Source organism: Homarus americanus, unplaced genomic scaffold (genome assembly GCF_018991925.1).
Source record: "Homarus americanus isolate GMGI-L3 unplaced genomic scaffold, GMGI_Hamer_2.0 scaffold14467, whole genome shotgun sequence".
Lineage (NCBI taxonomy): Eukaryota > Metazoa > Arthropoda > Malacostraca > Decapoda > Nephropidae > Homarus > Homarus americanus.
The window spans coordinates 9482216-9505056 of NW_024733734.1; the positions used below are offsets into that span (position 1 = coordinate 9482216).

Here is a 22841-nt window from a genome sequence, read left to right on the forward strand (position 1 = left end):
GACTTGCCTCTTGTTCAAAATGACGGGAGCCCCCAGGAAAAAAAAATCTCGTGCCGGACAGAGCCACGGGCCGTGGGCAGAGAATATTTTCGGGGCGGTCTCAACGTGACAACCACGCCATGCAGGAGCACGAGTTGTCTGAGTTTGAATAAATAAATCTCTCGTATTTCTGGCTTATATGGCTTTAGAGTTAGAGTTATATTAATAAAATACGTCGTCGTCGTTGTTGTCTTTTTCACCCACCCTCACATACAGCGTCACAGCAGCCTCACACCCTAACATTACATCCATACAGCTATTTTCGTTTGTAAAAAAGAGAAACTGCGAAAAATAAAACAATAATATTCACTCAATTATTTTGGGCTGGTCAAGATCTCGGGCCGGGGACAAATAACCCAAATGCCCCCACTATAATCCGCCATTGGTCCCATGATGGCTTCAAAATATGGAATCGCTTTAAATTTCCATAAACTATAAACTTTCTGACACCATCACAAAAACTCTGACCAACATTCATTCCACAAGCTAAATCTTTAGTCAAATCTAGGCACTTTTTTTTCATACATCTTGTTAACACGTGTTGACAAGCGTGCATGGATGAAGCGATTAACAATACCTGGTGGGGAATTTTTTGAGATACAAGACATACAAAGTGTTTCCAAGTGAAGAAACCGGTATGTCCTCGTCGAGTTCTATCTTGAGTAATAAAAATATCTATGGGATGCTCCAATTTCACAGAATTATTACGAACGTTACATAATTTTTACTAAGAGTAATCTCATGGACTGTGACCCTCTTCATTTTGCTGGTCAACAGCTATCTAGTAAATTGCTGACTCTTTAAGTTAATCGCTTAGGGATGAAACTTCCTTGCTGCCCGTTGATAACAGGTAGCCCATCCAGCGCCCAATATTATTATGCCATCAGCTAACTCTCAACTCCTCACTAGCCCTAGCCTATCACCCTCCTCCCCCCAGCATTTCCCACTCATACCAATTTTTTGGAAGCACTTCATACAAAACCATTTGTTTTTAGTAACGTCGCTGGCTTAAACATAAATAGCCATGACAACGATTTAAAATCTACTAAATTAATTGTGTAATAACAATAACAATATACACAGGAGAGAGCTGAGATGTTTTAAATTTTAGATAAATGTTTCCCAGCTTATCTGACTTCTTTTCAAACTTTGCTTCAACAGCTAAGGTTTCTATTCACGTAAACTGACTCAGCTCATGCACTTGATAACAATTATTGAAAACCAATGAATAAATGTATTTTTATACACAAAGTCCTATCCGAGCAGGATAGGACTCGGAGCAACGGATTTTAGTTGGATAAGTTTAGGTTTAGGAGGGAGATGGGAAGGAACTGGTTCACAAATAGGGTGGTGGACGAGTGGAACAAGCTTAGCAACTTTGTAGTAAGTGCTGGAACGCTGGAAAGTTTCAAAAGGAGGCTGGATAGATTCATGGATGATAGAACGTGGTAGTAACTCTCGACAGGAGCTTCCATGCACAGGCCAACCGGCCTATTGCAGACTCCTTATTTTCTTATGTTTTTATGAAACGCCCCACACGTGACAAGGGTGTTATCAGCTGGTGGTGGTATCCTAGCGTGCAACAGAGAGACATCTTCACGCACCGCCATCGTTTTTACAAATTCTGAATATTGTTTTTGTTTACAATAATTATCAAGTTTCGTGTTCTCGCTACTTGACAACAGTACTTCTCTCGAACTATGAATTTCATGTGTACGTTATTTTATTTATAGCTCAATTGTGCATGCCCTCAATGGAAAAATCATTCAAAAGTCATCCAAATGGTCAAGTACTGACACACAAATGAAGGCGCTGAACCTTGTCATATTTTACGCTATCAAAAACATTTTTTAATAGTAGCTGAGGTCATTGGCGTAAGATAAGACAACAATATGGAGTGGACTCTGACACTCGGAAGACATCAGCTGATCTAGTAATCATTGTTCTTACTTATTGTCTCAGTATTACAGTAAAAGTTTGAAGGGTGTTTTATTGATTAATGAATGTCTTTCCAAAACTGGAAACGTGTTGGTTACCGAGCGAATGTTTTTAACCGAAAAAGCATTGTATGTGTACAGTATGGCTGATATTCAACATAACAGTAACTTCTGAATCATGGTTGAATAAAGACACTTGGAAGAGGTGGAGAGTTGAAAGAGGTGCATATGAAAATTTTCGTTTCCGAGGAACATTCATTATAAGAACCCATGACCCTAGTAAGTAATAATTGGACCCAGTGGAATATGCTTTTTCAATGTAAATGATACGATGCAGTATATTTTTAATGTGATGTTGAGTTTTGACATAATCACACTGCCTTTGTTAAGGTTCTCAACTGAACTCACACTTTCTCGAATTATCATAGCTGTAATACTTAACTGTAGGTACAGCAAGCTAAAAAAAAAAGCCGAGCCGTCATTCGTAGAAAAAATCCCACTAGTATTTTGAGTGACAGGTTTAAAAAATTCAAGAATATTATATCAATACCCGGTTATGCAACGTTCAAGAAACGTCCTATTAAGCTGGGTGGAAGCTTCTGTCAATCGGCCACAAGGCCACGCCCGTGACCTAGTAGTTCACCGCTACCTTCTTCTACCAGCCAGTCACCCTAGCGACAAACATTTTGAAACCTGGCAACCTACTGATTGTTCGCATATGTTGTATTCAGCTATCACCGTGCTGGATTCTCTCTTTAATGAGAAAATTCTAGAACAAACTTAACTGGGGAGCCCCCCCCCCCCCTCCACACACAGCGTGCCAAAGTTGTCGATATATTTCATTATTTTAAGAACATAAGAACATAAGAACATAAGAAAATAAGAAAATAAGGAATCTGCAATAGGCCGGTTGGCCTGTGCATGGCAGCTCCTGTCGAGAGTTACTACCACTCTCTATCATCCATGAATCTATCCAGCCTCCTTTTGAAACTTTCCAGCGTTCCAGCACTTACTACAAAGTTGCTAAGCGTGTTCCACTCGTCCACCACCCTATTTGTGAACCTGCCTATATAATCAATGTATACAGCAGCTATATACATTTTAATATGGGCATATGCAGTTTTACCTCTCATAAACACAAACATCCATTACATGCTCGCCACACGTGAGAAGTGGACTTTAAACATCAGCAACCGACTCACGCAGTGGTGCCAACCCTAAATCAGTGATGTCGTTAATGCTCACCTTAGTTATACTGTATTGGTAAACTGAACATAGTACATATAACTAAAAATATCACTGGCTTAAGTACTGTAGCTCTGAAACAGGTTGGGCTATTATCCATCATGTTATGTTTAAGGAGTTGTACAAATACGCATACATCCATCTACATTCTACAGGAATAGACCATAATTAAATTACATCAATTAGAGATACATTACAAATATTCATAGATAGAGGCCATTACGCATTATAAGGAACATAGTAACTCGGTGGATGTGATATTATCTCAGGGATAATGGGGGTAATGCCACCTTTGGGTATTTTATTAAGACTAACGCCAGACAATTCTATTCAACTGCGAGAAACCCGTCAACGAATGGTTTAACAAGCAACTTCCTTACCCGACATATACATACTCTATATTATCGCTTAAGGCGGGTTACATTCACGACAGCACTAACATATACAGTATATTGCCATTGGTGACAGAACAGAATTATAGAAGCTATTGTACTCCTTGGTATCACTTCCCGTGGTATGGTACCCTCAGTAACACATGGGGAGGAAATTGGGCTAGATTACAAGTACGGAATCTTCCCACAGCACCTGTAGTCCTCTCCCCAGCCAGTCGCTTCCTTGCCAGACGTACGGCAGCAGGGTAGTCAGTTACCAGGCGCGAGCGTGTGCACCTCCTATATGGCTGACTATCCAAGTACTCAATTTTGAGTGACAACATCCACTTCGTCTTGACAGGTCAGTGGTTCCATACTAAAACTAATCCCTTGACGTGCTTGTGACTTATATTATTTTTGTCACAAGATATATTCGAAAAGCCTTTACATATTTAAGGTATCATGGTAAGGTTACTTGTTTTTTTTGCGTGTGTGTGTGTGTTTACGAGAATTAGCCCACCCGGGCCACAGGTCGAATGACCCACAACGGGGCCTAGGAGGCGAAAAAATAAGAACAAAAAGAAATTAAAAATAGAAAAGAAAAAGGTTATAGTGTATTAATCTACACCACGAAGATGCCGGAAAACCAGCGTTTTAAAGTGAGACCGATTGTATAAGTGTGGAAACACAGGAGAAGGCAGAGCATTCCACAGTTTGGCTGTGTGAGGAAAGGATGTACTATAACGGGTTATTATAGTGTGACAGACATCCACAGAAAAATGGTGGGCAACGCGAACAAGACGTGTGTTACCAGCCCACGGCCTTGCCGGCGGTACACAGGATGCCAAATCCACCGAACGGTTAGGTAGGTTAATTGGCAAATCCTAAATAATTTTAAGGTACAGTGTTAATTTAATTAAAAAAATTTGTGTAACTTAAATCAATTAAACTGTCCCACCCAAATATATCAAACGTAATTTAAGGCAACATTGACAAGTTAAAGGCTGAAAATAACTGGGGCTTCGTAAATCACATAGTTGAGGGGTGAGGTTATACGTCATGTAAATCTCGGTACTGTAGTACTGTACCGAGGCCGTTCGGTTGGTGCTACTATAGCGCGCGGTCTACAAGATATTTAGTTTAGGTCAGGTCAGGTCAGGTCAGGTCATTTAAGGTAAGGTTAGGTTAGACTAAAGCTGTCTTTGAAGACCGCACTCAAAAGTAGCACCGTTCAGTGCCTATGGATTTAGAAATCGTTGGTTGACATCGCCACCACAGCTGTATTATTTCCTACCGTCACTCTGCACTGAGTATTTCATAACATACAGCCATGCGACACGGTTATGAGTATCAAAGATATTTGTCAGACAAATGTATTTAACTACAGCAGTGGTTTTGTTACATCTTAAATGACTACAGTTTGTTTTGTAAAGCTACGTGTTACTAAAACCACGTAGTAGTGGATATGTAGAGAAGAGAGCCATGAACTCTGAAGAATGCAAGAGATGTAGGAAGGTAAAGTTAGGAGGTGGGGAATAAAGTGGAAGATTGAAAGCAGGTGGGGTACTGTATCCACCTTACAGAGACCGCGTATTTCTTTAACTGTGTTTTATATGTACCGGACAGTCAAAAACAAAAGATGGCTGATAATCCTATACCAGCACTATGTTTAAGGTTCATTCATGACGCTCTTTCTATTGTATGTACACCTCATCATTACTTACACCAATCATTTACTACCAAACTATGCGTATCTTAATTGGATATATTGCTAAATTTTATCATAACGTGAAATATGATCTAAAGTCTAAAAATACCTGACTGAAGTTGCTATCTCTTATCAAGGTTATCTCATTTAAGTCTGTTATAGGCAATTTTTTTCAAAATTTTATTTTCTGACCCTCCACCCCACAGTTGCCGCATTTTCCTGCTTGTTACACCAGGTGAATAGGTCAGGAAAAACTCGTGAATCCCCACCACCATGAGCAACAAGGCCGCTTCCGCCACACAGGAATTCCTCGACAGCTCTCAGTACTCCCTCAAGCGTATCCTTCGCTATGAAAGGATCTTCGGCCACACCTGGGTGTCCACAGGCGGCGAGACTACCACTAAGGTTTGTATAACCCGAAAACAAACTCTTCCTATTCCTCTGGATGAGAAAAATCACTAACCCCACATTTACATCACTGCAGGGCGCTTTGAATGCTCAAGCCATGCTTCACGATAATGATCCTACACCTCTGTATCTTGGCAGGACTTCCTGATCAAGTTGGGATTACGTCCGGGTCAGCGAGTATTGGACGTGGGCTGCGGATCTGGTGGGTCAGCCTTCTTCATGGCCAGGAACTATGGCGTCCATGTCCATGGCATCGACCTCTCCACCAACATGATCAACATCGCGCAAGACCGCTTATCTCGCGAGGACAAGGAAGTGCGCGACAAGGTAAGCTAATGAAGACTAACAGCGTCTTTGTCATGCTGAGTCGTGTAAAATTGTTAGTCCACAAACACTCGTAGCACTATCAGTCGTTCATTTACAGCTGTTGCTATCACAAACACTTGTAGATTCCCCTTTGACCCATATGCAGCCCATTAAATAAGCCAAGGTAAAGATAACTCCTACATCCCGCAGGTGAAGTTAGAGGTGGCGGACACCACTAAAGTGCAATACAACGCCATCTATGACGTCATCTACTCCCGAGACACCATTCTTCACATCCCTGACAAAGAACAGCTTTACAAGAATATGCACGTACGTTTTAGGGACCTAGGCCTACTTGTTCAGGGAGGAATAGGCCTACCTGCTATAGAGGGGGAATAGGAATGAAATTTTCTCATGAAAGTGTACTGGAACTGAATGAGAGTTTAATACTTACCAGAGAGGTGCACTATGGAGCAGTTCCCATGACTGGTTAACGACGACGTTAGTTTCCCTTTTATGTTATTCAGGACCCTTTGCAACCTCTGTTTTTGTCTATGTTGATAATATTGGACTTCACGTCTTCCCTCCTCCTGCAAGAGAATCTGCTTTCGTAAAAATGATCATAGATTTATATACTATATATAAAAAGCGATGAAACTAATACTGTACTCTCCTTCCTGAAGGCATGGCTGAAACCCGGTGGCACTTTGTTCGTCACCGATTACTGCCGTGGCGACCGTCAACACTCAAAAGAATTCATTGACTACGTGAAGCAGAGAGGTGAGGGTACAGCCTAATCTCATGGGAATATGTCAAAAAGACTTTTTAAAGCTAAACTTACCCAACGAACATAAAATTTTAACTAAATTTACCTAAAGACAATTTTCTGACAATATGCCCGGTTATATTTAATGTGGAGAATTGTGTCCACCGGGTTTAGTTAGAAAATTATGTCCACCGCATACATTTAGTCTAGAAATTATGTCCAGGCATAATTAGTCTGAGAATTGGGCCTCCGCGTATGTGCAGCTAAAACAATGCATTCTTTCGTCATGACTAATAAGAGAATTGTGTTCTTCGGACTTTATCAGCCAGGAAAACTTTATCCTGGGGGCGTAGTCAACAGTAAAATACTTTCTTCAGTGTCATTCAAAACAGCGACACCCAGGTTGAAAGAACATAATGATGATATTGGACAAGACAGTAGATGAGCAGAAGCATGTCAAATGATGAATAGATATGGGTGTAACAAACGTGAGTAGACTTGTTCAACAGAAAAAAGTATACATATTAGCAACGTATAATGAAGGAGACTTGTTTGTGTAGGATACGACCTACGGACGGTGCCGGAATATGGGCGAGTGCTGGAGCAAGCGGGCTTCAAAGATGTGCAAGCTGTAGACCTCACCCAGACCTTCATCTCCGTTCTCACCAGCGAGCTCAAGTACTTCGAGCCCACTCGCGAAGCCTTCATACTGGTAAGTTATGAGCACCCACACACGACAGGTTCAGGCAGGGTTATTCATCGGAGAAACATATAAATAATACAAACAGGATTATTATTTTTTAAGACCTCTGTACTCCAGTTTTCTAATAATAATTATTACTATAGGGAATTTAAAATATAGTTACAGTTGTCAGCAGAAGTCCTCCCGCAGCCCTGAGTAAGAACTTTTACTGGCAACTGTACATTGTGATTTTATGAGAATGCTAATATTGTTCCCAAGTAAATATGGTATTTCGTTCTCATGTTTTCCTTCTCCATGGCACTCCCTTGTTTGCCAATTCTATTGTTATATTATTTTGTAAGATAGATGTTTCAATTTCTCTTACTTCCTATACCTTCATTACGACAAATTCCGTACGTTTCCTCATGAATCATGTACTTTCCACCCTGATTATTATACACATATACCCGACACATCAATACAGTATGTTCCTTCGTTGAACACCCCCTGGTCTATCCTACAGGAGTACAGCGTGGAGGACTACAACGAAATAGTAGGCGGTTGGAAGCAGAAACTAGTGCGCTGTGCTGCCGGGGACCAGGCCTGGGGCATGTTCATTGCTAAGAAGTAATTCCTCCGCCTCCTGAACTTTCAAATCCACCTCAATCACACCATGGATGACTGGAAGAGGGAGTCACCGGGTCACCAAGATTTGTTATAACCACATCAAGATGTCCACCACTTCCACAACACACTCATTTCTAAGTTGAATAAAATTTGGGTCTGTCAAAAAGAACCCTTAAAACTGTAATTAGGAAAGAACTTATTGATGAGTTTGACGCAAGTAGACAAGTGCAAACAGGCACTAGTCGATCCATAGGTTACCATGATGAGATGTATCAAGTGAAACATGTATATGGAGCAAGTAACAAGATTACAAGATGTTGTAACCGCTAGATTAAGGTTAGGATATAAGTACCTTTGGCAGTATGTTCCTCAAGCAGATGTAAACAAAACTAAATGTAAAGTGTGTGGCCATACATATGGCCACACTTGAACACTACGTCCTCGACTGTGTGAAGATAGAACCTTTTAGGGACAGGTCCAAGCACACTGTGTGTGAAATGGCACAACACTTCATCTCTAATGGCAAGATAGCCGACATATTAAGATTGTATCCACTTTTTTGCACTTAGTAACTATATCAATTCTCATGTACAGAACCAAATACGCAATGTGCTTGAATACCTCCCACGTAAATATGAATAACAAAGTGTGAGGCCAGACATACTGCCTCACACGCCTGTTCTCACGCATTTGTGAATAAGTTACCCTTTATGTATAGAACTAAACAAATAATGTAATGAAATACTGTGTAACTTTCAGTGCCATAATATCCTGACAACGGGGGTTAATTATTATGACCCTTTGTAAACCCTACTCTGTTATCCTTTTGCGCTACCGCTCACAGGATGAGTGTGGGGTGCACAATAAAGTAGCCGCTGCAAGCGGCAAAATCAAAATCAAATCATTTCTAGGTGTCTATTAACTCCAATCTCCACCCAGTGCTTCCAGAAACCCATCCACTTATGACTGACATCCAAGTTAAGAACACCCCAGGAATTTGTTTAGCGATACCTTAATCCTCGGCATGGAAATCTCAAAACCCGTGCAGTCCCACTGATCCCGTACAAAAATATTTGGAACCCATGCTTACAACTACCTCCACCGCATTGAATATTCCACGACACTTGAAAATTATTCAATCAAAGACACCTCCCCCCCTCCATATAGTAACTCCCAAATTGCAAAAATTCGTTCAAGATAATCACGTCATAGGTACCCACAACCTCTCCAGACTACGATACTGACTCTCCTCCCACTTTTACTTATAGATATCAAGGATTTTGGTGGCAATTCCGTCCACGATACACTACTTCTAGATTTAGATGGGAAAAAAAGTGAAGAATAATTTCCATCCCGAGTACCCACAACTGCTGCATTTTTTGTGACGTTCTCTACTAGATATTCCTGCATTTATGTGTCGTTCCTCCAAGGAAGATTAAATATTTTATTTTAATTTTCCTTCCTTGTCTATGACACATATTTCAATAATTACTACGGCAACTCTTCTTTTCTCCACACTAAGGACATGTTACAATTTTCACGTGAGTTGCAGGTGTTGGCCGTTACGGGTAATGTTTGAGATGTTTACTTAATGAACGTCAAGTTATCTAAAGCATATATAATTTTAAAATACAAAATATATTTTCCTCTAAGATGTTTTGCATTTTCTTGTGAACAAATATATTTCTTTATATAATATAAACGAACGTAAAGTTGGAAATAATATTGCTGAGAGTTAGTCAAGCAATCTTATTTCCATGTTTAAGTACGTTTACACGGATTCAACATTCATTGGTTTTGAGCTGGCAAATTGAAAATATACTTACATACATTGTGAAGTTTACACCATAACACTGCATTGCTTATACTACAAAAACCTGCAACGGTAAAATTAGTATCACAGCACTCGTCCACACACTCGAAGTATTTGTGAGGCACTGAGGCAGCTTCAGGCAACGCGCGCCGCTTGACGTGACAAGTGGGGCAGCTCTGGAGTGTCGAATAATTCAGCAACGACTTAACCTGTAATGTTGATTGGTCCCACAACGCATTTATTGAAATGTCCTAATTATTTAGTAAGTTCTTTCCTAGCATGATAGATATTGGTGTTTTCATTATTTAATGATCTCATTACTGTATTATTATATTATCGTGGGGAAAAACATTTTATTTGGCGGCTTAGTTTCTGGCTCATTTAAATCTTTATTCCAACCGACAGGCGGCGTCTCATTCACTAACCAGAGGTTTGGGAAAACCTCGTACAGAGGTGCATTTAAAATGCAGCATTTTACTTATACTGTAGTCAGTAAGAAATAAAATAGTTCCATCGCTCATTTATAAAAATATTCATAATCAATTATTTCTAATAACTTATTCTCCTATCAGTATTGTACGTCGGCCAGCGAGATGAGGAGTGGATCATGGGCATTGCAGAATCTGAAATATCATGCAGTGAATAAAATGCAAGTTGTTTTTCTTTCATTGGGATTAATTTTATCAATGAGCCGTCGTTTCCAAATACTGTACAATACATATATGTTGTTTTTGCGCTGTAGCATCGGGAGCTAGTTAATAAACAGTATAGAGTCTATAGACAGACATCCAGGGGCTCTAAGCAGAAGAATCTAAATTCTGGAGGATTTATGAGACTGAGTTAGTCCGGATTCTTAAGAGTAACAACAAAGATTCTTCTGTACCACAGGAGAGAAATGGCCAATTGACGGCTGTAGGAATGCAGAAGAATGCTTCGTTTCCTTTAACCGGTAACGAGTTCATTTGGTTTCTTTGCTAATTCATTGTACTACCGTCAGTCGAGCCAGATAACTAAGGGTTCATGGGATTATTTCAGAGCAATTTTCTGCAAACTATTTACGGAAGGCTTTGAAGTCAGTCATTACCATAAGACATAATAATTAAAATATAAATCATGCTCTGCTATTGATTACTGTACATAGCAGTAAAGGCAGGGAGCTCTGTCACCTAACCTTTTAAACAAACACAGGATGCTTACGTAATTACAATAGCTGTTAACCATAAAAGAATTAAAAAAAATGGAAACGAAACCAAAGGAAAAAATCAAAACACAACAACCATAGACAGTTTAGCTAAATTAGTCTAGAGCTTTGATTCCCCACAACACACTTGGTTGTTTTTGAGTGGTGATGAAGGAGCCTTTTCAGTTTCCAACAAGTCCATTCATAATTGTAACGAGAGCTGTGATGACCAAACCAGGCACGACTTAACAAACCCATCCACAAATACCTGGACACACATTAAGAAAACCGGAGTTTTAAGACTCAGTGAAACATACTGTTAGGATTTGTTTTCCATTTTATTATAATGCTGCTGGGATTATGTCCAATGGGATTAAGTCCTGTGAAAAATTGCCTGCTGGTAAGAATTTGTTTGGAAGAAAATTATCAAGTCAGATTTTTCACTTGTTGGTAACAAGTGTTAGGAAGATACAAAAACACCAGGTGTGTATGTGTGGTTATAGGTGGGTGGTAGACTCAAGTGGTTTTTACGGTTGTTGGCAGTAAGTCTTCTTCATGGTAATCCTGAAGCCATACAGAAAAGGTTTTTTACACTGGAAGATATAATAAAATCAGTGGCCCACCATTATTTACATTATTACTTTTATCCTCTTCGCCATTGTTCGGTTCGTTAGCCGCTTGAGCGGTCGGTAACGTCTCTATTACACAGTGGTAAGTACTGGCTCCAGAATGTATGCATCTGTACTCGGTGTCGTCACAACGCTCTGTGGAAAATTTTTCGTGAGTCTATGGTGGGTGTTGTTGCCACAGCAGATATGTCTTCATAGTGGATGGTAGGGAGATGCCTGGTGGGAGACCATGAAGTGGCAGGACTCCTGAGCATACAGAAGGGGCAGGTTTGTAGCACAGCTGGGTGGGTTTAACAGCATGAGTGAGAAGTGTGTGTCGTTACTTCTTGGCAGTGAAGGCTCCCCATACGAACTGCTGACTTTTTACCCAACCCAGCTGGTGATTCAGAGAGATAGGCAATTACTACAACTCTGAAGACACATCATGACGTATATAAGAAAGTTAAACCATGGGATATATGAGAGAACAACAGACGAGGGTGAAGCAACAGACGAGGGTGAAGCAACAGGCGAGGGTGAAGCAACAGACGAGGGTGAAGCAACAGGCGAGGATGAAGCAACAGACGAGGGTGAAGCAACAGACGAGGGTGAAGCAACAGACGAGGGTGAAGCAACAGACGAGGGTGAAGCAACAGACGAGGGTGAAGCAACAGGCGATGGTATTACTCCTTTCAACATCCTACTCGGGAATAACACAAGCTGTATTATATTAAGCCTTAAACAGTATTTACTTAAAGTATCGTTCTTAAGCAGCATATTAAAGACTGACTACGTCCTGTACAATACTATAATATTACATACATATACCAAAATGGATTTACAATTTCCTATGTGTTAATGCATATGCGTAATTAGATAATATTTCAATGGAAGTATGAACATATGTAAGAGTATCAGTACATGAAGTATTACGTAACACCCACCTTATTGGAGCATATATTGACTAGCACATCAAAGTCCTCCTGAGAATACTGGTCGACAAAGGCTTCCCTTGTGGAGGTGAAGCTGTCTAACTCTTCCTTCTGGATGTCATAAAACTTGTCGCACAGGTCCTGTTCCTTCACCTCCTTGAACCCAGCAGCCCGCAGAGTTGCTCCGTATGTCTCCATCGTCACAAAGGCTGAACCTATTGGGAGTATAAACACAACACCACACTGTCTGAGGAGCTATGTTCTCAAAGTGAAGACAAAGTGTGAGAATGGGAGATATTTTCTAGTGTACCTTAATGACAAGACAGTACTGTAAACGTTTTCTAAATCACAGACACGAGGTAAAAACTACTTTCGAAATTGTTCCTTTCATCGTTCATTATCATATTCCTGTATCACTTAAGAAAGTAATTATGGGAGTAACATCTTCCCACAACTGAAGTGTTACGTAATTTAAAAAAATAATTTTTTTTATTAATTCGGCTAAATTAGCTGCAAAATACAGTATCAAATTCCATCAAGATTAATGACCTTTTGGCCTTGAAAACTGATCCAAGACCTTCAAAATTTAATCAGATGTAATACATCTTGTCTAAAATTGGTCAATATCTATTTATCCAGTCTTCAAGAACTGTATCTTAAACACAAGATCTGGAAGAACAGATGCACAGGGACAAACCAAGGTCATGAATACATATTTAAGAAAGACACTGGAGAAAGATCCATAATGTTGGGCACAGAAAATAGAACTACAAAAAACAAAGGATCCAGAGAAGATAATGTTTAAAAGTAGGGAAAGCACCGTCATAAAGGCGAGACACGAGATAATATTGTGTAGTTATCACAATCTGACAGTGTTAAAAACAAAATGTGGCAACGACAACTCACATGACTTCTTCTCATAGCTAAGGAACTCCTGGGACAGGCGGCCCGTGCCCCGGAAGTAGTCGGTGGTGAAAAGTGTCCCTCCGGGTTTCAGCCACCGCTAAAACAAATAATTTTTGTGATTAGGACTCTATATACATTTATTTATCTACTGTATGTATTTGCCCAAATCAGGTATGTCTTCAAGGAAAACAAGGACAGAGTATAATGTGGAAGAGGTACTAGAGTTTGGAGGAGTGTAAGATGTTGTGCAGTTAGATCTCCTGTTTGGTCTACGTCATGGTGGTGGTGAGTGATAAACGGCGTAATGAATATAGAAATAATGACAAACTATGTCTATACCCCCTATTATCCTTTTCAAGCTATAAAATGGTTCCTCAAACAGAAACTCCACACGCATATGCCACTATCCATTTCTGTGCAGCTTCTATACCGCCAGATATCAAACACATACTTCATCTTTCTGTCCTATTCTTCCTACTTCTACATCTGTTATGATTTCTTCCCTTACCATCATATTAACACACCATCAATGTAGCGACAATGAACGAAGAAATGTAAATAGGAAAATTAGTCATTTCTTTAGGTTGGAGATGATGTCCTCTTTCTAAATAATAGCTAAATGAACTATCCAAGTACTGCATTTTGTAGCTAACTGATGAAATGCATGATAATTTATGTGATTATCCATAAAACTAAAGGAGTGACATTTCTATAAATTTCCCTCTCTAAAATTATCTACCAGTGCCAGGTTTGTGTATTTTATTTGTATCATCCCTCGTCAACTTGTGCTACAACATGGATGTAAGGCAAAATGGTTGAGGTTGTTTACTATTCCTTTTCTCAACCAGTTACAGCCTTCTTATGAGGTACATGTGGTCAAATGATGTCTATTGGCCATGACAGTCATCCGCTTACCAACCTGCAGTCTCGCCATTGATTTAATGAGTTCAATTGCAAAGAACTGTTAACTTGCCCGAGTGGAAAACTTAACCGGGCAGACAGGTGGATTATGATCATTATATTAGACAAACACATAACGCCCCCTACCACAGATGGCAGGGGCAGAGAAACTAGCATATTTCAAAGAATTTGGTTTACTTAAAAATAGACGTTTCCTTTGTCTAAAATAAAGAGATATTGATCATGTAAACACGTTCACACTTACATAGAGTTTGGGGAAGAGTTTATCTTTGTTGGGGATGTGGAGGATGGAATCCCTGCTGTAGATGACGTCATAAGTGTTGCTGGCATACTCTGCTTTCATGATGTCACATATCTCAAACTGGATCTATGGGGGGACGAAAAACAATTAAATGTTTACTCAGTACTTAACGACAATTATGACATTTTGTACTGTGAATATGAAGTAGTATATATGCAAAAGAATTATAGGTGGTCATTAGGTAAAAAATATTTATGTATATTTTGGTACTGTACTTACCACAACTTTACAATAAAATAATAAATTGATGCCCTGTTGTTGTGTCAAACAGATATGCAGTACGTATATGTTTATTCTACCTCTTATTTAAGCTTTCACTTTCCTTACATATTATCCATCATTCTCGTTTATCCACCATGTTCTTGGTCCCATTTAAAGCTTGATATGCCAGGATAAGCAGGAGGAAGATATAAATTATCCATTACAATGAAATAAGCCCCAGAGGCCACTGCCTATTGTGTAAAGCACAAAACATACATGAAATTAATCAGCCCACTCCGAGGTAACTGCAGTATACAACCTTAACATAGCACCCCACCTTGTTCACGCAACACAAACTCATTTCAATCACAAACCCGTTTCTTGTCGTCTGTGTTCAGGTTCTCCTGACGGTCTATGGATAAGTTGATCATACTGGTGGAGAGGTCGACGCCATGGATATGAATACCGTAGTGTCTAGCCATGAAAAAGGCTGAGCCACCAGCACCGCAGCCTACGTCCAGCACCCGCTGACCTGGACGTAATTTAAGATGTCCGCAGAACTCCTGGTAAACAAAAAGACGTCACAACTCTGTCCAAATAATCCTACTAAGTACAGCCGTTAATGGTCATGGTGTAACTTCTGATGCATTGAAAATTAACATATACATTTGGCCTAACTACAGTAGATCTATAACTTCCTTTCATAAACATAAATGATCTCCCTCCCCCACTATCTCGCCTCTACAACAAGTATGTTATAGGAAAAATAATCAACAAAATAAAATAGTAATATCCCTCCCACTGACTTCAGGACCTTGAAGCGAATAATAATGGGGAGTTAAGCAACATCCAGGCATGATAAATTCACCACACCATCAACACACGCACAGTGTTCAGCAACACAGCCTAGTACACGTCAATCTTCTCCATTGTTAAGCCTCCACATACATACAGTATATATGTTTTTTTTGCCCCCTTCTAGGTCTGCAGTTTCACTACGAAAGGGAATTTGTTAACTCAGGGGCGTTAACACTGTCTTCAACCTCCCACTCAACTAATTTGTCAAGCTTTCATAACGTACTCATAGATATACTGACAATTAAAATCAAATACAGATCTATAATGAGTACAAGTATGAACGTACCCTGGTAGTGGCTTCACCGCCTGTGGACACCCAGGTGTGGCCAAATATCCACTCCAGTTTGAGGATGAAGGACAGGGAGTAGCGAGTCTCCATAAGCTGCTCTGTTGTCTCCCTCTCGACCCGTTCAGCCAGGAGACACACCTCACAAGGATCTCCGCTCTTATGCATGGAGAGGCCACACAGAAAAGGTATTATATATATCTTACCCAAACATTTCAAACTGCCTTGACTATTGTCGAAGTTTGAAGATTAAACACTAATGACCGAAATATGTAAGGTGAACAATTCTATATTCAGGTGCAACTATTAAACACTTTCATATTTTTATAGATACTTTTCATCATATTTGTCATTGGCACAATAAAAAAAATAGCATATCAAACCAGTTATATGAAAACCACAGGTAAACACTCACTGCGATGTAGGCGACGAGGTTTTTTCCACGGGTGACGTTGAGAGCAGAAGTGGGAGATGTGGTGGCGTGCAGCATCCCGCAGTACTTTCTGCCGTTCCTGTACACTCGCCCGTCGCCAGTCACCACCTTCCCAACTAGTGAACAGTTTATTCAATGTTCGAGTCAATAAAGATATCCTATAACCCAGCCTACAAAGTATACAACGTTGGAAAAACTTACAAATAGACATGAACATTCTCTTACTCTGTTCCCCGGGATGTCCTTTTACATACAACTACTGTAAGCTACAACCCTCACAATACCGAACATAACACAAACTGAGGGGATAAGAGATACTGCGAATATTAGCCACATCAATCACTGAATCTCAAGACTCCCAGCTGCTGTAATAAGCCACACTGCATATACTGTATATCGCTTTAAACATTTTGAGACGTAGGTTATACCAATAAAAATAAAGGGTATGGTACAGAATGGCGACAAAAGAATAAATAAATAGAAAGCAAGATTGTTGTTTCTTCATACTTTCGTGTTTCAAAGTTAGCCATCGCCCCTTTCCATCTCTTAGCCAAAGAAAATACCGAGTCACATACGGAAAAATCGTAAAATAAAAAATTAATAAAGATGATCTTAAAATGAAAATAAAATAAGTCTCCATAAAAGAAATTAAGTGATAAACAGATTACCAAAAAAAACTTTAAATATAAAGTTGATAGATCAAAGTTGACATGTTTGACTAACCACCAGGTTGAAATTAACAGGTGTAAAACGACAAGTATCATATTACATATTCATTTCTATATAGTATTTAATTTACAATGATGACCAGAGAACTAACCTGACGGGTGGTACGATTTCTCCCTCAAGAAGAAGTGGCCGCCAGGGGTGAGCCAACTCAGCACCCGGGACATAAGGTTAGAAGCAGAAGGGTCATGAAGGTTTTCGAAAAGCTTGCTGCTACACACAAGGTCAAAGCTCGCCGACGGGAAATCTAACCTACAAAGAATCAAGTTATTGGGTGGTGGACGTTCTTATTGGAAGGGTAGGGAGGAAAATTAAACCTAGGGGTGGGGAAAGGGAATTAAACCCGAGATGGGGAAAAGTTTGAAACCTGAGCAACTGAGGACCTAATGTTTATTACAAAGAATTTTTATTTTTCTCTCACAAAGAAAAATGCTTAAGGAAAATATACAACCACAAAACCATTCACCTGAAATGATTAAGACGTTGGAAATATATTGCAGTGGGTCGGTTGAAGTACTACGGATTGTGATGACTGTAGGAGAAAAGAATAGAACCGGGGTTTCTCAGTTGAATAAAACCATCAGGCGTTAGCAATGAATAAAATACCCGAGTGCAATACTACTCCTTAAACTGGGTAAAATATATCGAGTTAAACTTGTCGTCAGTAATAATTCGTCATCGCAATGGCGTATAAAAAATATTTCTTTTATAATATTGTATGTTGACGTACCAGTTATAGTTAATGATCTAATCACATAAGGTGAGGCACTACCGCGTTGCATCAACATTATTTCAGCCACACGGTTCTTGTAAGCATAGTTGACGTGCAGTGGTGGTACACTTCCTTCTGTTGTCTATATTTTGTTTGTTTGGAATAAAATTAATATCCCCTGGACCTTCCCCTGTAGTGAAATATTTAAGTAAATAAAATAAAAATATATCAATAAGTGTTGCTGGTGACAGGCAGTTAAAAAACGGGGAACACCTTAGTATTGAGTAAACTCACTTGGTAACGTCGTCACACTTGAAGGTAACGTTGTCCACGTGATGGTCCTTGAGCTTCTCATTGGCATTGTGTTGCATGGAGTCCACGGCGGTCACGTGAGCCGCCACCGCTGCCAGTTTGTACACAAAACTCCTGTTAAAGACATCGTCCATTACTGTATATTACCATAATGGTCATGTGATATACCAGTCTACCACTTGGCCGAGAACGTCAACCTCATGTGGGGTGAAGGGTCTAGAGTAAAGAAATCATGACACGGGGATTGTTGTGTAGTAATTTCGTAACTCAAGAGAATATCAGTTGTGCAATCGATTTACAACAGTCAGTTAATAATAGAGGGATAAATTGTATCATCACCGCACAGAGAAAGAATTGTCAGTCAACTCACTAACGGAGGTTTGGTTGATCTTTCAGCTCCCGAGAGGAATATTAGCTGAAAGCTAATGAGTCATTTGGAAACAAACAAAAATAAATTTCATAATATTTTGACGGCACTAACCTTGTAGCATTAAGGTAGAGAACCCTTTTCGCAGCGAGATCTGGTAAGAAGACCATCACCTCCTCCTCCGCCCTCTCCTCCACCACACAGTCGCGTCCTGCTTCCATCCTGCAAGCTGATTTCAGGAGTTAATAAATAATGATCGACATATGCAAGGTGTTTTTCAGGCGTTAAAGTAATTTTCGACTTGTAAAATAAAGCATCGTCGTGTTGTTTTGTAATTGGTAATCATAATAGGAACCAAGATTAGGTCAATTACTCCTAAAATTAAAATTACATTTCAATGTTTAATTACAATATAATTAATATAATGTTTCGATTACAAATAATGTTCACTTAACTATATTGTTCAAGCGAACCTTACAACTGAAGCCTAGTGTCAGTTTGCAGCATGGCACCCGAAGAGCCACTACAGTTTTGTACGGTATTTAATATATCGTATTTAAATTACGAAATTTTAAGGGATAAAAACCTTTTTTATGTTAATCCGATAATTTCCGCACTTGGAGAAGCAAAAATCAGCATGTGAAACGCACTGGTAACAAAAATATCATTACGAACCCATCTTACACACTACCAGACCCAAGACCCAATCAATAAAACTAAAGAAGATACATAACTGAGCAAGCAATTTCTCACCAAAAAAATAGCAGTCTAAGTACAGTAATATAGTTAGTGCTTACTTACTGGACTCAAATCTCAAACACCTATTCTTAAAGTTTGTCCAAAAATTAAACATTTAATGTGGCAGAACTGGAGCAAACGTTTACATATTTATTTTGGTATAGGCTACTACTGCTGGTTTACAGTATTTTAACATATCGGCAGCAATTTTATGTATAACCGATATGAAGTCAAACACGACCAAAAGAGGTGACCAATATTTTATACTTCTAAAAATGAAATATCAATAATGGTGGACCCCATATAATTAGATATTGTATAGACTAGAAGAGGGTATAGATGTGGATCAGTTAGGCACTACGTGTGGGAAGCACGATACTGATAGAACACCTGCTGATGTTCGCCATTACATAACTTCAGTCTTCTTTTAACATGGGCATGTTATGGTTCCCTTACTACCTGTAGACAAACTTAATTACCAGTAACGATGATTGCACGTAATGGTTTCAAGTTATATTATTACTTAAACCTGTTAATATGTAACATATAAACGGTTTAGCCTTCACAAATATTTAATTTCCCCAGCTTTTTCAACTAGCCTAACCTAACTTAGTTGTAAACTAACTTACGATCTTAGAAATATTACGAGGGTGTAAAACTGTAAATAAAAAGTACCTCCAGACACAGCCACGCTCACACGTAACCTGCCAGTTGTTGTTCACAGCGATACTCCTACTGCAGGTTGTATCCAGGGACTCGGTTGTTCCTCATATGGCAGTGTTGCCACTTTTTGTATTTTCAGATTTATTCGTTCGCGGCCTTACAAGTCAAACACTGTTAAAATTTATTAATTGTATTTTCCACTAATCAACAAGGAATTGGATTGAACTTGTTATATAAACCTGTTATAGGCAAATATTTTATACTTGCCAATTAAAATTTTCTAGCGATTATCTGCCATATCAGTGTATATACACCCCCCCCCTGTACTGTAATCGAACGTCATTTGAACCCATGTCAGGTCTACTTTTATTTAAGTTTTCTTATTTTAAATGTCACTGACAGCCTTTAATATGTAAATATGTATTATCGTATTCAAAATCTACTTGGAAATTACCTCCGGAAGATTTCAAACCCAGGACCAGCTCACTCCTTAACGGGAGCTCATGAAATAAAGGAATAATATTAGCTTTGATGTAAATATGTACGGCAAGTGTCTCGGCGGGCTACCCCCTCCCCCTCCTCACAGGCTGGCTGGCTCGCTCGCTCGCACACACACACCCTTGACAATTACAGTACAGTACTTATTTAAATCTAAAGGCAAATATTTAATATATGATTGAATGAATACTTTAACATAATATTACATATTATTAACAAAGTGAAACTTTATAAGCTCATCTACAACCTCCCCCAATAAGCTGAAGGAAGTAGCAGACGATGAATAAACTATGACCACCCTTCATAACCACCCAGCATCACCACCCCACCCACCAACTCCCTAACCTCACCACCCCAACCACCCTCAGTGGCGTAGCTAGTGTGTGCCGCCCGGGGCGGCCCTTGAGTTTGCCGCCCCCCCCACAAAAAATACATATTGCACAGTGACTCACTCTTATATATATATATATATATATATATATATATATATATATATATATATATATATATATATATATATATATATATATATATATTAAATAGTTTGTGTACCATTATAATATTACTGTACTTTCACATACTCAAATATAGTATGCTTTAAATACACCCCAAACATACTTAAACTTTATAAGTAACAGTTAAACAAAAAGCAAAAACGACATATAGGATAGGGAAAAAAGTAAAAAAGTGTAAAAAATTAGGACCATCTTAATATTTAATCTCAGTACCGCAGCAAAAGTCACATCAATATTTTTTAACCAATACTTTATTATTTCTTACCTTATAGTATTATGTCTTCCAACGAAGTAAATAACTGGATCGAAAACACAAGAGAACATAAAAGTCGTCTAGCCTCCCCTCGTCTTGTCACGATGGAGACTTGTGCAGAACTGAAGTGAATTGCTTGTAACTGGTGGATTGGTCGGCTGTACATGAACTGATATGACCCGAGACTGCATGGTTTTGCAGCTACTGGAGACGTTAATCCTTCCCTTTGTATCGGCGGCAAGTTAATCCTCGTCGTGTCTGACCTAACACCTGACCCACACCACATGAGCTCACTGGCGTACTTGTTTGAAGTTGTTTCCTTAATCCTCAACAGGTTACAGGTTGTGTGTGTGGCGGGGGGCCTCATAGCAAGGGTGTAGCTCATGACGTGGCCGTGATGATGTGGGTCAGGTGTTAGGTCAGACACGACAAGGATTAACTTGCCGCCGATACAAAGGGATGGATTAACGTCTCCAGTAGCTGCAGATATGGGTGATGAGCAGACCCAAAAGGGCCGCCCGGGGCGGACCGCCCCCCCCTAGCTATGCTAGTGCCAACCACCAACTCCCTAACCTCATCAACACAAACTACCCTTTGCAATTACCAACCACCACCGCCAACCAATATCATCGACCCACTACCACAATCACTCTATCCACACCATCCCTATGCATCACAACCACCTACTACTGCCACCACCACTAAGAAAACCAAACGCGCACATGCTGCTCATGTACCTGTACTGTATATACTGTACCGTGATAAGTGCCTATATGGTATTACATCAATTAATTTATGAGAGCATTATGTAAACAAAGCATTTAAATCAACACTGCCAGATCATAGAATGAGTAAAATTCTATACATCTAATAGCTTAAAAATAATCTGGTTCCACGATAATGTGACTCTCAGGGTTCACACCTCAGAGAGAGGGTGGATTGACAACGCTGTGTGTACCAATCGGGAAAACTCCCCAACTGTACATTACTTTAGCCTTAAAGTTGCTATCATAAAAGTAAAAATTTGTTTTAAGTATTTACTGTAAATCCAATAGAAAGTTATTTGATTAAAGTAACAAAGAACAGCTATACTTGATTACAAGGAGGGCCATATCCAGAGCAGGAGAATTGGGGATTAGTGTTGGACATCCATATTAGGTTTAGTGCACAAATCACATGTAGTATGTAATTAGGCTACACTTAATTTATTCTGCATTCTTCTGGGACAACTATAGGAGGGGGGTGTATGGACATCCAATAACCCTCCCCTGAATATGGCCCTGCAAGGATCTCTACAAAACTTCTGAATGATTGTATGGTGGGGAAAAATTTGATAAAAGCAATCCAGAAACAAGTTTACTTACCTGCTGACATTGGATTCCCTCCTCCATATAAGATCCTTTGAGCTCTGGTCTCTTTTGAGTCTTCCCTTTGGTAACTTTGGTCAGTATTTTCTCCATTCAAATTTTCTGGCTTTCACCCATCACAGTCTCTACCTGCCTGGTTGTATTAATGCACCACACACCTGG

The 22841-nt window shown here is 39.5% G+C and overlaps 2 protein-coding genes across 2 annotated transcripts; one reads left to right on the forward strand and one right to left on the reverse strand.

Moving 5' to 3' along the window:
• Nucleotides 1–3797: 3797 nt before the first annotated feature.
• On the forward strand, nt 3798–8335 carry LOC121870025 (phosphomethylethanolamine N-methyltransferase-like). The gene is made up of 7 exons (XM_042371761.1): nt 3798–3953; nt 5507–5705; nt 5847–6035; nt 6225–6344; nt 6698–6794; nt 7341–7492; nt 7986–8335. Exons 2-7 carry the CDS (start codon nt 5574–5576, stop codon nt 8091–8093), a joined length of 798 nt encoding a protein of 265 aa, XP_042227695.1. The 5' UTR covers nt 3798–3953; nt 5507–5573; the 3' UTR covers nt 8094–8335.
• Nucleotides 8336–11401: 3066 nt separating this feature from the next.
• Nucleotides 11402–22701, reverse strand: LOC121870024 (phosphoethanolamine N-methyltransferase 3-like). Its single transcript, XM_042371760.1, has 11 exons — nt 22677–22701; nt 18760–18874; nt 18261–18392; nt 17349–17506; nt 16511–16644; nt 16096–16254; nt 15326–15514; nt 14694–14816; nt 13529–13625; nt 12635–12837; nt 11402–12087 (listed from the first exon to the last, which is right to left on the reverse strand). The coding sequence occupies exons 1-11, from the start codon at nt 22684–22686 to the stop codon at nt 12031–12033; spliced, it is 1377 nt and encodes a 458-aa protein (XP_042227694.1). The 5' UTR covers nt 22687–22701; the 3' UTR covers nt 11402–12030.
• Between the last annotated feature and the right edge of the window lie 140 nt (nt 22702–22841).

What these genes read in the sequence shown, in the direction of transcription:
- LOC121870025 (XM_042371761.1), top strand. Translation starts at nt 5,574, where the DNA reads ATGAGCAACAAGGCCGCTTCCGCCACACAGGAATTCCTCGACAGCTCT. An exon ending in AGCTTTACAAGAATATGCAC is followed by an intron (nt 6,345 to 6,697) that starts GTACGTTTTAGG and finishes TCCTTCCTGAAG; the next exon opens with GCATGGCTGAAACCCGGTGG. An exon ending in TGACTACGTGAAGCAGAGAG is followed by an intron (nt 6,795 to 7,340) that starts GTGAGGGTACAG and finishes TTGTTTGTGTAG; the next exon opens with GATACGACCTACGGACGGTG.
- LOC121870024 (XM_042371760.1), bottom strand. An exon ending in GAAATCGTACCACCCGTCAG is followed by an intron (nt 16,645 to 17,348) that starts GTTAGTTCTCTG and finishes ACTGTTCACTAG; the next exon opens with TTGGGAAGGTGGTGACTGGC. An exon ending in ACACAGACGACAAGAAACGG is followed by an intron (nt 14,817 to 15,325) that starts GTTTGTGATTGA and finishes GTCCCCCCATAG; the next exon opens with ATCCAGTTTGAGATATGTGA.